Source organism: Trachemys scripta, chromosome 9, assembly GCF_013100865.1.
Source record: "Trachemys scripta elegans isolate TJP31775 chromosome 9, CAS_Tse_1.0, whole genome shotgun sequence".
Lineage (NCBI taxonomy): Eukaryota > Metazoa > Chordata > Testudines > Emydidae > Trachemys > Trachemys scripta.
In genome coordinates, this window is record NC_048306.1 from 44,453,866 (window position 1) to 44,471,097 (window position 17,232).

The 17,232-nt window shown below is 55.9% G+C and overlaps 1 protein-coding gene across 1 annotated transcript; it reads right to left on the reverse strand.

The window, feature by feature from the left end:
• Positions 1-9,390: 9,390 nt before the first annotated feature.
• Positions 9,391-16,726, reverse strand: CITED1 (Cbp/p300 interacting transactivator with Glu/Asp rich carboxy-terminal domain 1). Its single transcript, XM_034782479.1, has 2 exons — positions 16,472-16,726; positions 9,391-10,605 (listed from the first exon to the last, which is right to left on the reverse strand). The coding sequence occupies exon 2, from the start codon at positions 10,590-10,592 to the stop codon at positions 10,092-10,094; it is 501 nt and encodes a 166-aa protein (XP_034638370.1). The 5' UTR covers positions 10,593-10,605; positions 16,472-16,726; the 3' UTR covers positions 9,391-10,091.
• Positions 16,727-17,232: the final 506 nt, after the last annotated feature.

Here is a 17,232-nt window from a genome sequence, read left to right on the forward strand (position 1 = left end):
GGGAATGCGGGGTGCTCAGAGGAGGGGGCAGAGTTGGGGCAGAGACTTTGGGGAAAGGGTTGGAATGGGGGCGGAGAAGGGGTGGGGTTGGGGCGGGGCCAGGGGCGGGACCGGGGCCCCCTGGAGTGTCCTCTTTTTTAAATGTTTGAATATGGTAACCCTACAATTGGGAGAGGTTTTTCTGTTGCATGTGCAGCTGAAGAGACAAGCGGGCGTGGGGCAGTGGTGGTGGGGCAATTGGGAGAGGTTTTTCTGTTGCATGCGCAGCTGAAGAGGCAAGCGGGGGGGCAATTGGGAGAGAGGTTTTTCTGTTGCATGTGCAGCTGAAGAGGCAAGCAGCGGGGGAGGGGGAAGGTGAGCTGGCAGGGGAGGGGTGGCTGAGGAGACAAGTGGGTGTAGGGCAGTGGTCCTATGATAGGTTCTCAGGAGCTCAGAGGGGAGCCATGGGGTCCAGGGCGGAAGCAGCCTGCCACCTCCTACTCCTCAAAGCCTCATCCTATGAGGATGGTACCCCAGTTCATCAGGGTTTGTAATTCTCTGCAGCCCTCGTAATGTTCCCCAGAGAGCTCCCCGCTGCATCAATCCTTACTCCTGCAGTTACTGGAGATTTACTGCACTAAGTACAAAGAGAATCGGGCCCCTTGTCTCTACCTCCCAGCCCACACAAGTGCTCTGATTGTCTCGCCCCCACCCTCAGCTCTATCTTGATCTAAGCAGCCAGAAGTGTTGCCTGCTGACCCCTGGAGTCTCTAGCAGCAGCCCATCAATTAGAGCATGGCAGATCTACTCTGAGAATTGGCTACTTAAACTAGCATACAGCCAGAACCAGTTCCTGGAGAGCTCAGAATCCTGTCTGTGTCCCTTTGGGAGCTTTTACTGCCGTCAGCCCTTCAGGACCTGCACAGCTCTGGGAGAGGGAGCCAGGGGCTTGCCAGGCTCACCTGTCAGCAACAGACAGTAACGAGCTGTAACTGCAAGGCCAGATTGTACCTTGGGGTACCCGAGTGCAGCCCTGGAGAGTGGTGGGTCCCCAGCCCATGCAGGCTGCAGGGAGGGGGCATTTCTGCAGTGTTTGATGGTGAGACAGGCCTGAGGGCAGGCGGGAAGAGAAGAGTTCAGGTGGGTGACCGCCGGGTGACTCACGCATAGTGCACCACATAGAGCCAGCCTGGGTTCTAGTCCCAAATCTGCTATTGACTTGCTGGGTGACCTGGGGCCAGTCCCTCCCCGTCATGGTTGTTCCCCTGCAATGAAGAGATGAGCACTTACTCCACACTAGCGCCATGTGTCTCTGTCCCCCTCTAGTGGCTGGATCACAGAGTCTGCTACAGCTTTGAGCTCCCGGAGCAGGCTCTTAGCTCAGGCCGGAGAACCCCATGCTCGGAGATCCCTGACTCTGAAATCTCAGATCCAACCTCTGCTGCCAATTATGCACCCAGGGCACAGCATTAAAATCCTAACCCCTGAGTGAAGAGCCCTGGGACTGACAGGTGCAGAGCTCCGCATGCCTGCCAGGTGGTGTCCTTATAGGGGCTCCCGCCAAAGGGAGTGAGCTGCCAGCCTCTACTCAAGAGCAAAGCTGTAAAGCCACTAAGTACCCCGCCCACCTTCAAGCCCCTTAAGGTCTGTCTCTGCTGGTTGCCATGTAGACTCCCTGATGGCAGCTAGCATACTGAGACTGGGGCTTAGCATAGCTTGTTCTGCCCATCTCCCTCCTGTGTTAGCTCTTCTTAGGCTGCAGCTGTAACTCTTTGGGATTAGGGTTGCTAGGCATTCAGTTTTTGACTGGAACGCCCAGTCAAAAAGGGACCCTGGCTCCGGTCAGCATCACTGACCAGGGCGTTGAAAGTCTGGTTGGCTACCCACAGCGAGTGCAGGCAGGGAGCCTGCCTGGCTCCGTATGGTTCCCAGGAAGTGGCCAGCATCTCCCTCTGGCTCCTAGGCATAGGGTCAGGCACAGGGGCTCCGTGTGCTGCCCCCACCCCGAGCGCCAGCTCCCATTGGCCAGGAATAGCAGCCAATGGGAGCTGCAGGGGCAGCACATGTAGCTGCCTGGCTGTGTCTCCACCTAGGAGCCAGAGGGAGATGCCAGCCACTTCCTGGGAGCCATCTGAGGTCAGCGCTTCCTGGAGCCCACACCCCGAACCCCTTCCGTGCCCCAACATCCTGCCCCAGTCTGAGACCCCTCCCGCACACTGAATTCCTTGGCCCCAGTCCAGAGCCTCCTCCTGAACCTCAAACTCCTCATCCCTGGCCCCATCCCAGAGCCCACCTCCCCAGCCAGAGCCCTCACCCCCTCCCATGCCCCAACCCTCTGCCTCATTCCGGAGCCCCCTCCTGCACCCAAACTCCCTCCTTCACTCTGAACCCCTCATTTCTGGCCCCACCCTGGAGCCCACACCCCCAGCCAGAGCCCTCACCCCCCTCCCGCACCCCTGCCCCAGCCCAGTGAAAATGAGTGAATGCGAGCAAGGGTGGGGCAGAGCAAGCAAGGGAGGAAGAGGGGAATGGAGTGAGCAGGGGCAGGGCCTTGGAGAAGGTGTGAGGCAGGGGCGGGGCCTCAGGGCAGCGGGCAAGAGTGTTTGGTTTCCTGCAAATAGAAAGTTGGCAACCCTATTTGGGATATGGAGGGTTATTACAGATGTGCAGCACCTAGCCACAAATAGTAACAAGCAGGAGGGTAGAGTTGCCCATTGCAGAGTAGGGCAGGGATGCTGCTCTCTTCCCCCCATCACCTTACTCACCTACAGCCTGATGAATGGGGCTGGAGCCTGGAAAGGCTTCTGGGCTCTGGCTTTTGTTCTTCTCTGTGGCTGCCCAACCCCTGGCTCCCAAGGGGCTCTGCCAGGCAGACGAGAACAGAGGGGTCATTAAAGAGATGAACACAGATCTCTCCCAGGTGTCTTTACAAAATACTTTCTCCCTTTGTTTAGAAACCATTGAAAAAGGGAGTGACCCTAAAAACACCACAACTCCCTGTAGCTGAGGGAACCGGCGAGAGGGAGTGGTGTGTCCTGATGCAGGGAATTATGGGAACTCCCCAAAGGTTTTATAAAGCACTCTCTAGGCAAGGCCTGTTGACTTGATGGAGCAGTGCTGGCTGCAGTGGTGTATGGTCTTCTAAAAGCAGCTGCCTGACCAGGCCCTTGCTATGGGTGGTTACTAAATGGGCTAGTTTAATAGTCAGCCTTCTGATATGTTTCTAGATCCAAGAGAGGGGCTCCTTTGCTATCTCCTAAACCCCATTAGAAGCACCTGAGTAGCACAAAGGGCAGGGTTAGTCTCTGGTGTCTGACTACCGTGGTTGGAATGGCATGTGAGCAGCAGCCCAGCCCCAAGTGACCAAAGATCCTGAGCCAGGCCCCGCAAATGATCATTGGCTTAAAAATCATCAGGTGTTTTTATATATGACTTGGGTCTGGATGCCTCGAGGGTGCACTCAAGTTCCCTGGTTCAAGCTTATCTTAGCACCCAGGAGGGCTAGGCTCCTCTCTAAAGCCCATTCCTGGCCAATGGGAGCTGGCGCTCGGGGTGGGGGCAGCACACGGAGCCCCTGTGCCTAGGAGCCAGACCCCTCACCCCTTTGAGGTGTTAAAGTGAGGTCTGAGGGCAGGGCAAAAAGGAAACAGTAGAAACCAACCAAAAGCCCATTTGGTGTTTAAGGCACTTGCAGCATGACAGGGCACTAGGTTAGGAGTTTGAAGCTGATGGGCCCAAATCCTGACTGTTGTTGATGTCCTGTGCGACCTTCAGCAAGTCGCCTAGGAGCCAGAGGGAGATGCTGGCCACTTCCTGTAATCCCATGACTCCAGGGGCTGTGGCTTTATGTAAAACACTTGGGCTAAAGGGGGCTCATCCCCCCCCCAATCTAGTTCTGCCTTGTCACTTTCTGAGCTACCCCATGTGCATGCCCAGCTCAGCAGGTGAAACGCCCCGTCCAGTGGTGCCAGGTCCAGGAAAAAGGCAGGGCAAGGCATTGCAGGAGGGCCCCACCTGTGTGGGACTGTGCATGGCACAAGCCACTGTGGTGGGCTCTGAATCTGTGAGTGGCAAGAGCCAATGGGCCAGAGCAGAGCCCAGCCCTGTGGGACAGGAGCCACTGCTGTAGGGTGGGTCTCCAAACACCCCCTCCCAGGGTCTCTGCCTCTCTCCACTGGGCCAGGAAAGAGACCTCCCACACACACCGGAGAGCAGGGCCTGACACCCCATGCCCAGAAAGCAGGACCTGCCCACCCCCTCCACCCCACAGAGCTGGGAACCTGGTTGCTCCCCCTGCCCCCATAGAGAGCTGCCCTCTGTGAGCAGAGCCCTCCTTCCCATGTGGGTAACAGGGCAGTTCCTCAGCCTCCAGGGGCCAGGCTGCATCTCACGCCCCACATGTAGCTGAGAGTACCAGGGTGGACATCTTCACTAGCCAGTTTAGTGTCTCCTGCTTCTTCTCTACCACAGCCCAAGGGCTCGGTCAGGTTTGGAATCAGGTGCCCAGCCTGTGCCATAACATCCCCACAGCTAGCTTTACATTTTACTCAGCCCCCTCCCCAGCCTCCAGAATGTTTCCGCTCACCGCCTATGGCAAAACCTCCACTGGCATGAAACTCATGGGCAAATTGTGAGAGTTGGTGACCCTGCAAGCCAGACAGTCCCCAGCTCTTGGGCAGAGCCTTGGAGCTGGCCACAGAAAGAACATTTGAGCAGGAGTCTCCGTAAGCAGGGAGCCCCATGCTGGCATCTTCACTCTTACCCTGGGTGCGATACTACACAACGCATCCAATCCTGAGCCTGTTGATGTCAGTGACAAAACTACCACCAGTGCGGTATCTGCAGACCCCTCACCCCTTTGAGGTGTTAAAGTGAGGTCTGAGGGCAGGGCAAAAAGGAAACAGTAGAAACCAACCAGAAGCCCATTTGGTGTTTAAGGCACTTGCAGCATGACAGGGCACTAGGTTAGGAGTTTGAAGCTGATGGGCCCAAATCCTGACTGTTGTTGATGTCCTGTGCGACCTTCAGCAAGTCGGTGCCCCTCCCTGTGCCTCAGTTTCCCAATCTGTAACACAGGGTGATAAACTCACCTACTTTACAGGGACATTCTGAGGATGAATTAGCTCCTGTTTGCATGGCACTCTAACATCTAAAGTGCTAAATATTCCCATTTTAATCATCTCAGGTGGGGGAACAACTCAGGGGAGGTACTTTGGTTATTAATTATATGGTTTTATTCTTGTTGGTGTCCCTTTTGGTGTGTTTCTCATCTCTCTGCTGGGATTTTACCAGCTGAATTCTAAAATCTTCAGCACCCCAGTTTGTGGGGCCATCGTACCACTCTACTGAAGTGCTAAAAAAGGGGGCTGAAACTTCCCAGGCAGTCTAAGGGCTTTAGAGACAGAACATCCAGTTACTGAAACATGCCCAAATCCCTCAGGCTGCCTTGCAGATCTCAGCACCAAGTTACTGTTCTTAAGTGGATTCCTGATCTCACACTCCCTTTCTGCTCCTCAACGCTGGTTCCCCATTAATGCAACAAACCATCTCCCACCCTCCCAGGGCCTCCCAAAAGGGGTTGGCTCCAGCAAGATGCTCCACCCTAGAGCCCCTCCCCACCAGCCCAGCGTTCAGTCAATTCCCACAGTGCTTTGGGAAGGAGCCAGTCTCCTAAGGGTGATGAGAGGTGGGAGGTTTAGGCAAGAGACCAATGGCTTATAGCAGCCACAGCCAGTAGACCCAGCAGTGGCACCTACAGGCATTGTGCAGGGGAGCGTCTGCTCTTGTCTAAATCCAGGTTGCCAAACTCATTTCACAGATGCCTGGTTTGGACCCAGAGTCCAGGGCCATTGCATTGACCTCATCCCCATATTCTTTGCCAGCACCTACTGCCCCCATTCCCTACCCCATCTGTGATCTCTGATTGCAGGGTCATTGTAATATCTCCAGGACTGGCCCATCGCTTCCACTGCATAGGTGCTGCTTAGATGGCCGGGCTCGCCTGTCCTTTTAACCAAGCATCTCCTGAAATACTGCTGCCATCCTGGTGGGTGTACTAGCCACATACTGACAGGTTTCACAGTAGCAGCCATCTTAGTCAGTATCCACAAAAAGAACAGGAGTACTTGTGGCACCTTTGAGACTAACAAATTGCTCAAATAAATTTCAGAGTAGCCGCCGTGTTAGTCTGTATCCGCAAAAAGAAGAACAGGAGTACTTGTGGCACCTTAGAGACTAACAAATTTATTAGAGCATAAGCTTTCGTGGACTACAGCCCACTTCTTCGGATGCATATGCACCAAGGACAGACTCTGCTGGTGGTGTGATGCATATGCATCCGAAGAAGTGGGCTGTAGTCCATGAAAGCTTATGCTCTAATAAATTTGTTAGTCTCTAAGGTGCCACAAGTACTCCTGTTCTTCAAATAAATTTGTTCATCCTAGGGCTGGTCTTCACTACCCGCCTGGATCAGCGGTAGAAAATCGATCTCTCGGGGATCAATTTATCGCGTCTCATCGGGACACGATAATCGATCCCCAAATCGACACGTACTCCACCAGCCCAGGTAGAAGTAAGCACCGTCGAGAGGGGTGCCGTGGCGGTCGATTTGCCGCCGTCCTCACAGTGGGGTAAGTCGGATCACATACGTCGAAGTCAGCTATGCTATTCCCATAGCTGAATTTGCGTATCTGAAATCGTCCCCGTCCCCCTCTGTAGTGTAGACATAGCCCTAGCCATATACAGACTGACATGCAGTTTTCCTTGGGGCCACTGGGTGGGGCCAAGACCATGAAATATGTCCTCAGCTCAACAGCTTCTACATCCCAGCATTTGTGGGTCTGTGCCTAAACAGTGGGGTGATTGGTGCTAAATGTGGGGTGCACATACAAAGCATGGGCAGTAGCGTTTGGATGCGTTTTCACTGCAGCATTCAAGCTACGTGTGCCTGAGTTGCTCTTCTCATATTAGCCTAGGTGGAGCGAGAGCAGCCATGCTGCAACAAACCATGTGAGCTACTATGTTCACAGTGGCCCTTCGGGTGGGGGGCATAGCAGATGGTTCTTAGCAAGGCAGTGAAGCTGAGCACCTCTATGATTTCTTTCCCAGCCAATCATGGGAGGACATGTCTGTCCCTGCTGGGCACAGAAGGGAACGGTGGGAAGGCTGGGCAGGTACATACCCTGGCTGCTGCCATATGGACAGTGCCGTGTAGACACACCATCGCTGCAGCATGGCAGCAGCAGTTCTTCCCACACACTCAGTTGTCATGCAGACAGAAGGAATCCACACCCACAAGCTCCCATGGAGACCCACAGGGCACCCCATCTTTCCCAGAGAGGGGGGAATTCACCCTTCTGCTCAGTGCTGGGTCCCTGGAAAAATCCAGCCCCAAGGCATACCCTGGCTCACACCCTCCACAAGGAGGCACTAGCAGCCCTGCCTAGTCAACTCCCCACAGAGCTGCTAGAGCTTTGGAGCAGCTTGTTTTGCCCATTGTTTTTAATTGGCATTACCAGCACAGCAGGGATGTTACTGAGCGTTGCTGTCATTGCACGCTCCCTCTCCCTAGCAGATTCCTCCCCGCTGGCAGCGGAGCACCATGCAGGCAGGGGTTCAGCCCTATGCCCTGGGGAAAGGCAGACGCTGGGCACCCTAGCCTGTGTTACTACGGCCCTAGCCCCTCAACTCAGATTTCATGCTCACAGCTGTAACACAGCCACAGCTTGCTGCATCACACCAGCTGAGGTCAGAAGCAGGCCCAAAACACCACCAGCAGAGCCTGCCCTTGGTGCATCAGGCAGCTGCCCATTCCAGCCACCAGAACAGGGGAGCTCCAACAGCAGCACGACAAGGGTTGCCAGGCATCTGGTTTTTGACCAGAATGCCCAGTCAAAAAGAGAGCCTGACAACTCCAGTCAGCACTGCTGAGTGAGCTGTTAAAAAGTCCAGTTGGCTGCACAGTCTGGTTAGCTGCCCTGGCTCCCAGAAGTGGCGGCATATCCCCTTTCTGGTTCCTAGGCTCAGGGGCAGCCAAGGAGCTCTGTGCACTGCCCCCACCCCAAGCACCGGCTCCACAGCTCCCATTGGCCGGGAACAACAGCCAATGAGAGCTGCGGGAGGAGTGCCTACAGATGGGCCAGTGCGCAGAGCTGCCTGGTTGCACCTCCACCTAGGAATTGGAGAAGAGACATGCCACTGCTTCTGGGAGCCACCTGAGGTAAGCATCATCTGGAGCCTGCACCCCACCTCTCCTCCTCCCCCCATGCTCCAACCCTCTGCCCCAGTCCTGAATTCCCTCTTGCACCCAAATTCCCTCCCAGAACTTGTGCTCTGCACCCCTCCCACACTCCAAACCCCTCAGCCCCCCGTGAGCCTGCCCCCCCCACCTGACCCCTGACCCCCGCCCCCCCCCCCCACACACACACATGCACCCCTCAACCACCTGCCCCATCCCAGAGCTCCGCACTCCTCATTTCTGGCCACACCCTGCAACCTACACCCCCAGCATGCGGCCCTCTCCCAGACTCCTGCTGCCCCCCCAACCCCTCATCCCTGTCCCCACTCCCAAGCCCACACCCCCAGCTTGACCCTAACCCTAATATATCAGAGAGATAAATACAAGGGAGGGAGAGGAATTATTCCAGCTTAGTACTAATGTGGACACGAGAACAAATGGATATAAACTGGCCATGGGGAAGTTCAGGCTTGAAATTAGACGAAGGTTTCTGACTGTCAGAGGGGTAAAATATTGGAACGGCCTTCCAAGGGAAATGGTGGGGGCGACGGACCTGTCTGGTTTTAAGATTAAGTTAGATAAGTTTATGGAGGGAATGGTTTAATGGTAAAACATAGTAGCCAAGGAATACCAAGCAATGGTAGGTAAATAGTATAATGGCTAACAGGGGTCAGGCTAGAGACTCTTGCCTACATGCTCGGGGTCTTACTCATCGCCATATTTGGGGTCGGGAAGGAATTTTCCTCCAGGGTAGATTGGCTGAGCCTCTGGAGGTTTTTCGCCTTCCTCCACAGCATGGGGCAGGGATCACTAGCAGGAGGGTCTCTGCCAATTGAAGTCACTAAAACACAGGATTGGGGACTTCATCAGCAGAGTCCAGGGAAGGGGTAGGGACGGTTTTGTGGCCTGCAGCATGCAGGGAGTCAGACCAGATGATCATAATGGTCCCTTCTGACCTTAAAGTCTATGAGTCTAACCCCCTGCCCCAGTCTGGCAAAAATGAGTGAGTGAGCAAGGGTGGTTGAGAGTTAGCAACAGAGGGAAGGGGAGATGGAGTGAGCGGGGGCAGAGCCTTGGAGAAAGGGTGGGCCAGGGCAAGCATGTTCGGTTTTCTGCAATCAGAAAGTTGGCAACCCAAGGCACTACTGTAAATCAGCACAAGAGGTGACAGAAGCCAGGCCCCAGCCTTGTGGGCAGGCCGATTCCTTCCACAGGTTTTATTGAAAAGCCACACAGGAGCAGCCCCACACTGTTGCAGAAACAGACCCTGCCCCCCCACCTTGTCCCAGCACCCCCAGCAGTGCAGGTACTGTACTGGTCTCCTCTGGCAGTCTCCTCTGTAAAGCAAGTCACTGGCCCCCTGCAAGGGTGGGAGACTCAGCTCTGGTCCCTAGGAGCCGTGTGAGACCCTGCTGAGGCAGCCCTTCCCAGGCCACAGCAGGGGTGTACATATTGCATGAGCCTCCATTCCTCAGTGTTCAGCTTCCACCCTGCTACGTTCTCCTGCCAGTCCGTTTCCTTCTCCAGCACCAGTTTGGGATTTAGTCCCCAGGGCACCATTCCCCCCTCCAGCACCGGCCATCCATCCAGCAGGAGACGCTGGCCCGCCACAGCAAGGTGCAACCCCACCGGGCGCTAGGTCACACAGCTCAGAGAAGCCCATGGAGTACCAGCCTCGCTATAGTTTCTCCAGCTGCACTGAACTGTCCTGAACCACACAGGTGCAGCCTTGTGGAGGGGGACTCAGCTGTAGTAGGAACCAGGCCCAGAGGCCTCAGTTGTCTGGAGGGCCAGGTCCATCATGCCAGCCAGCCCTTGGCGGCTGTCCTGTTAAAGTCCTCTGCCAGGGTTGCCTGTGGTCAAGGTCAGTCTGGCATCAGCGGCTGGAAGGGAAATCTGCAGCAAAGTCAAACTCGTTCTGACCCAGCCACAGCTCTGGGAGCTCATTAGCTCTATCCAGGCCCAGTTCCACCACCAGTGACATCAGCACCTCCTCGTCCACTGGATCAGAATCAATAATGCCAGGGCTGTGGGCGCCAGCAGGGGGAGCCAGTGCCCCTTGGCCCAGGGGCTGGGCTCCAAAGCCCCAGCTCTGGATGGACCCAGCCTCTGCTGGGTGCCCTGAGACCCCCATGGCATGGTACTGGCTGTTGAGTTTCTGCAGCTGCATGCTGGCCAACAGGTGAGGGGCTGTTGGCAGGGTGAAGGATGGCTGCTTTGAGGGCGGGGGGGCTGTAGAGGGGGCCATTATGCCCGCACTGGTGATGTGGGGTCCTGTGCTGGCCTTGCTGACATTCATGCCCACCCCGGGGTAGTGCAGGATGGCCACTGCTTTGCGGTCCTTCATGCCCAGGCTGGGATAAACCAGAGAGCTCATCTCCTGCTGGGTCCTGGAAGAGAAACAGGAGTTCTCATTACAAGAGCCACACCCCAGTTCCCCTCCCCTGATCTTGCCAGCCCCTTGGACTTGCTCTCTGCTATAGGAGAGCACCACAGACAAGCACCATGCCCTGGGCTGCCCTACAGCCTGCATTCCCCCAGGGGAGCCATCACCCAGGGCTAAGCCTGAATTGGGAGCCACCCCATTGCCAGTGCAGTGCCAGAATGTGAAGGGAATGAGGAGAGCACCTCCAGAACCAGTTCCTGTGAGCAGCTCAGGCAGAGCCAGCCAGCAGAGGCTGTTGGATCACGAGCCTGCCAGGTTTGATGCCCATGGCATCCATCAGGCTATTTCAGTGGCATTTGGGATTTGCCATCCCCCCCTGCAGACCAAGGCCATTCCACCCTGGGTCAAGGATCAGCACCAGGCCCTGCATCTCTGGAGACTCCTGTGCAGGGAGCCAGCACAAGCAGAGGGACTGTGCCTGGTGGGCAGACTTCACAGTAACTCTGAATGCAGCCACCCTGGGTTCCACCACCACTTGGGAGACAAACCCTGCTGTGCCCGGACATGCTCTATTCCAGTCCCATCCCAGCCAGCTGCTGGCATGGGTGTATTCCCTTTCAGCCCATCCCCCCACCCCAATCTCCTGCCTGCAACCCTGCCCCTTCCTTCAGGCTTGGATGCTGGGGCAGTCAGTGTTTCTTGCAGAGTTTAGTGCTAGCCAAAGCCACCGAGCTGCTGCCCCTGGAGACTGGAGTTCTTTAGCCACAGAACTCATACAACAGCAGGGCAAGCACCCAGCCACCTGCCATCCCTGCCAGCCTGCATTCAGGTTGGCCTTGGGGAGAGGCCAGGAGGGAGTTCACAAGCCATGGCAACCTGGACTGAGACTGGCAACCAGAGCACTAGATGATGCCCATAATCAAATCCATGTCATGACATGCATGTCCCCTAGGACAGAACGTGCAGCAGCAGTCAAAAAAGCTAAGAGTGTTCACAACCCTTAGGAAAGGGATAGATAATAAGACAGTAAATATCACAACACTGCAATATAAATCCATGGTATGCCCACACCTTGAATACTGCGTGAAGGTCTGGTCGCCCCATCTCAAAAAAGACCTATTGGAATTGGAAAAGGTACAGAGAAGGGCACCAAAGATGACCAGGGTATGGAACAGATTCCATATGAGGAGAGATTAAAGAGACTGAGACTGTTCAGCTTGGAAAAGACACAACTAAGGCAGGATATGAGAGGGGTCTATAAAATCATGACTGCTGTGGAGAAAGTGAATAAGGCAGTGTTATTTACCCCTTTACATAACACAAGAACCTAGAGCCACCCAATGAAATTTACTGGCAGGTTTAAAACGTAAGGAAGTATTTCTTGACACAACACACAGTAAACCTGTGGAACTCACTGCCACAGGATGTTGTGAAGGCCAAAACTATAACTGGGTAAAAAAAAAAAAAAACAAACAAACAAACAAACAAACAAAAAACTTACCTAAGTTCCTGGAGGATAGGTCCATCAATGGCTATTAGCCATGGTGGCAACCCCATGCTCTGGGTGTCCATAGGCCTCTGACTGCCAGATGCTGGTACTGGACGACAAGCGATTGATCAACCAGTAATTGCCCTGCATGGGCAGCAGGTATCATAGGCCAGGGGAAGCTGTGCCTCCCCAATCAGCCTGGGGTGGCCCCACCCATGTTCCATCCCCAGACCCCCTCCTGCCTGCTTCCAGTTCCCTTCCCGTTCTTCCATTGCAGAGAGGCTGGTGCTGATGCATTCGTCTGGCAAGGCCAAACTATTCAGCAATGGTCATGGCAGAGACCCCGTCCCACAGCTCAGGAAGCATCTTGAGCTTCTGTCCGATTGCCTAAGCGGAGCTCGTCCCGCCAGGAGGGTCAGAGTCCTTAGACAGGAAGGGAGCACTTTGCTGGCTACAACCAAACTGACAACAGAAAGACAGCAAGGCTCTTCGACCATGATCCAGGGTGGAGGTGCCCTGTCAATGGGCAGCTCCTAATACAGGCCACAGTCCCAGATCCCTTCCTCAGAACCCCAACCCCAGGAGCATCGCTCAGCTTGCAGATCCGCAGGAGCAACCCACACTGTAGGGCCCTGCCAGGTCTTACCACCCTACACACATGCGCCTGCAGCAGAGGCCTAGCAGGGCAGTGCTGACAGCAAGAGCAGCAGCAACTGGGTTTGCAAGAGGCCAGTTCACAGGCTCCAGCCTTGTTGGTTGGGTTTCACAGCCAGGTTGTGTTACGCTGTCCCCAGGCTGCTGGGTGCCCCCCCAAGAGCCCCACATCCTCTGCCTCTGGCAACTTGGAGGGAAGCAGACACCAGGAGCAGGCCAAAGGGAAGGGTGGCCCTCACCCAGGCGGCAGCATGCAGACATGGCTGGCCACTACAGGGCAGTGCACAGCATACTACCTGATGTCAGGTGCTGCAGGAGTAGCAGAGCTGAGCCCAGAGAGAGTGGGCTCTCCCCATGGTTAGTGCTGCTCAGTCCTGGGCTAGCTCTGGTTGGAGAGCTTTAGCCAGAAGCAAGGGGATAGCATGCAGGGACTTCTCAGGGAGCAGGGGTTTCAAAGGCAGCACAGCTGCTGAGCCAGCAGGGTACAGTGACAAGGGTACTGGATAAGGACACCTGGGTGCTACTCCCAGCTCTGCCACTGATCATCTACACAACCATGGGTGAGTCACTTCACCTTTTTGTTCCCGTATCCCCTCCCGTAGGATTAGATTGGGAACTCTGGGCAGTGATGCTGGCTCTGTGCTGTGCCCAGTACACTGCTCCGTCCCCCATCCCCCTAATTGGGGCATCTAGCCAGAGAGCTGGCACCCTGGGCAGGTGGCCCAGCTCAACTCATTTGGGTCTGGTACCTCCACTGGATCCTCAGCCTTTGTGCTGAGACAGATGCCCCTGAGCATGCCTCCCCTCTCTGCCCAGCAGGGAGAACGTGCTAAGCAGATGTCTGCAACAGTCTTCTTCCAGCCCATGGAATGGGGTAGCCCCCAACTATCTTCCAGCCCCAACAGCACTTCAGATTCCTCTTTGCCACTAAGGAGCATTCAGCTCCACGCTGCCCAAGAGCACCCTGGGCAGAGAACAGACCTGTCCTTGGAATGCAGGGCTGCAATCCTCTAATAGTTTCCCTGCAAGGATCTCCTTTCCCCATGTGCTTGGATTTAGTTGGGTTCCCCTCCCACATTTAGCAATATAGGAAGGGTAATTGTGCCAGACTCATTTGCAATCCCCACCTCCCCCAGTGAAATGGGACCCTCAGATTGAGTGGCCCCTTCCCATCTCTAACTGCACCAGTTCTCCGGCAGAAGTTTTGTGCTGGATGGCCACAGCGTGCAGCAGAATCCCAGTCACTAACAGCCCTCAGCATCTCAAGATGCACACACTCACATGGCCACCAGCCAGCAAGAGCCACACCAAAGGGGGTTGACCAAATAGGAGTCAATGCACAAGGGGAGACCCCGGCAGGTCCTGAACCGGGGAGGGACTGACATGATCTGGATTGTGCCTTTTCAGGGTTGCTAGAAACATGCCTACCAGGAGCTGATTCCTGCTCCATGACTTCTAGAGGCAATGATAACACCCAACAATGATTTGGCAGCCATAGCCAGAGGGCTGGGATCTGCGCCCCTTGGAAAAGAGCATCCCAGGGCATTGCACTGCACTTAACCCACACAACAGGACCACCCCTTCCCTGAAGCAAAGCCCTTGCAGCTAGCAGAGGAATACAATACCACTCTGCATTGAGAGCTTCATTTCAGCAGGGGTTTAAGCTTTAAAGCTTGATGGTCATCACCACTTAAAATGTTAAGTTAATTAATGTGGCAGTGCTGCTGGCCCACTCCGTCCACAGCACACACTCCTCGGGGCAGAGCAGAGGCAAGAAAAGGGGACAGCTTCAGATCTAGTTAGGCCCCCAAATAACATTTTCCTTAGAGGAAGGTCGATCACCCCTCTTAGGAAGGACCTTGTTTCACTATTGGTACAAATGTTGTGCTTCCTCCAGGAATGCTGCAGCATATGGGTGCGGGGTGGGGGGTGGAACAGATGGCCAGTGGGCCGTTAAACTGACTTGAGTTTCAGTTTGAACTCTGGGGGCCCAGACAACCCATCCCGCACCCAGAGGAAATGGATGGAAAGGCCGGTCCTTAGAAGGTGCTAGCCAACATGTGCTAACACCTCCCAAAGCTCTAGCATAGACAAGGCAGTGCAGGGGAACGTAACTGGTCCTGTTTTAGCTTCTCTGCTGTTTTTTGGGAGGTTTTCATGTTATGAAGAGATGCTATAAAACCCCACTGAGCAACAAGAAAATTCAGGCTGAAGATGCAGAGCCCAGCTGGGATTTCAGAGCCCTGACTCCACTGGAATACCAGCTTGACACTGTCAGGCAGGGCCAAGTGCACAAGTATGACAAGTGCAGGGGTGGATGGGAGTCAGCAGTGGGAGGAGCCAGGAAGAGCTCAGTCCTTTCCCACAGTTTTGCTAAAGCGCTATCATGCCCACACTGCTCACCAACAGCAGGCACAGAACAGGCCCTCCTACTCCAGGAGCACAAGCAAGAAGAGAGTCGCTATTAACTGTACGGGGTCTAGTACACACAGCTGGGCCATTCTGAGTGCGTCCAGTAGAGGGCAGTGTTGACACCCATGACACAGGAAGACAGGTATAATCACCCCACACTTCTCTCTGCCAAGCAAGCCATGGTTGTTCTAGGAAGGGTCTATTGTAACCAGCCTAAATACAAGGAGGTGTCTGACAGCACATCTGAAGAACCCCTCTCCGCAGTACTTAAGTGGTGTTGGAAGCCAAGGCTAGAGCAGCTTCGCATCATGGGATGATTACAGCAGTAAGGTGAAAGAAGCAGTACAGTGTAGTGGTTAGAGCACAGGACTAAGTCAGGCAATGGGGTCACTTTTAGCTCTGATGGGGCACTTGTGCCTAGCGCTGCTACTGACTTGCCTGGATGAGCCATGCCACCTGTCTGTGCCTCTGTTTCCCCACCTGGGAAAGGCAATACCCACTTTTCTACCTCACAGGAGGCTGCTCGCTAAGCACTCTCAGACAAGGGAGTGCAGGGTTCACACTGGATTAGCAGGTGGTAGCAATCCAGTATGTCACTTGCACACGCAGTGACAGTTAATGGTGGGGGGGAGGAACATACACCCAGATCTGGGGCCCCAGCAACAGCCACGGGCACAAATGGCTCCACCACCAACCAGGAGGGAGAGCGCTCCCCAGTGTCCCCTGCTTGCGGGGCCGGGGAGACCCCGGGATCTCCATGAGCGGTGCCTCCCCTCCTCCTTCCAGCCCCAAACTGATTCATAAGCCAGCCGAGCTGGGGGCCGTCAGCACAGCCATGGCCCGGAGCGCACCTCAGCCCCGTGCCCCCCAGACCGCGGAGCTCTCCCCCCCCCCCCGACTGGGGGGTACCTGACGGCCGCCCACTTTGTCCTCGCCTCGCCCGAGGCCGGCTAAGCTGCTCCCCGGGACCCTTCTGTGGGCCCGAGGGATTCGAGCATTGGGCCCAGGGTCCGTCCACCACGTTCCGGGCGGGCGCGGGGGTCTCAAGCCCTAGCGCTGCAGTGGGAGGCCCGCAGGACCGGCCGGCAGCGCTGCCGTGGTGTGAACTGGGGCTCGCTGCAGAAGCCCGGGGGTGCCCCGAATTTCTGCCCCCGGCTCGCACCCGCCTAAGCCCGGCCAGCGCGTGCAGACAGAGGAAGTTTCACAAGTTTCTGCGCCGCCCGGCTGCCGACCTGCCCTGCCCGGGGCGGGAGCCCAGCGCTCGCTACACCCGGGGAGAGGCCAGCTGGGGGGCTGGAGCGTTCCCCACTCTCACCTCTTGGCAGTTCCCCGACCAACCGACTCAGACGCGTCCTCGCCGGCACACCCCGCTCCCCATGGGGCGGCTGCTCCACAGTGACTTCACAGCTCGCAGCAACCTGCAGCGGTACCCGCGGTCCCCTTGCTAAACGGGCAGCCCCCGCCGGGGCCTTCGCAGCCAGGCCCCTGGCCCGGGCCAACTAGCGCGGCGTTCTGCCCTGCTGCGGACACAGGCTGCGCTGCGTGCTGCACTGTCTCTCTTTATACCCGCTGCGATCGCTACTAGCACATGGCCTGGCTCTCCGAGTCCGTCCCAAAACGTGGACGGGAATTATGGGAGTGGGAGGCAACTCCTGCCAGGTCCCGTTAGGACCCTGTGATTCGGCCAGGGGACAATTCCCATTAATGTAGGCAGGGTTAAGTCAGTCTCTGTTAGGGGTTCGGATGAGACCTTTGCTGGGCGGGGAGATGATCCACCAGCTGCTTTGGGTGAGGCTCTTGCCTTTCTGTGAAGCCCAGGCCCAGGTGGACCTTGGGTCTGAGCCATGCTGGCAATTCCTGTGTTCCTCTCCAACCAGGCACATAGCAGCTATGTCAGAATGTTCCAGAGTCTGGTCCTGCAGCAGGACCTGCAGCAGTGCTATGAAATGGAGAGGTGTGAGGGAAGGGGCTCAGACAGGGTTCTTGCCCTGTTGTGTGTGGCATTCAGTACACCAGGAGAGGAGGCCCAGGCCTGCCATCAGTGGCATGCACATTCAGCTCAACCTGAAGCTGCGC

Coding starts and splice junctions, on each gene's coding strand:
- CITED1 (XM_034782479.1), bottom strand. CDS start 10,592: ATGAGCTCTCTGGTTTATCCCAGCCTGGGCATGAAGGACCGCAAAGCA.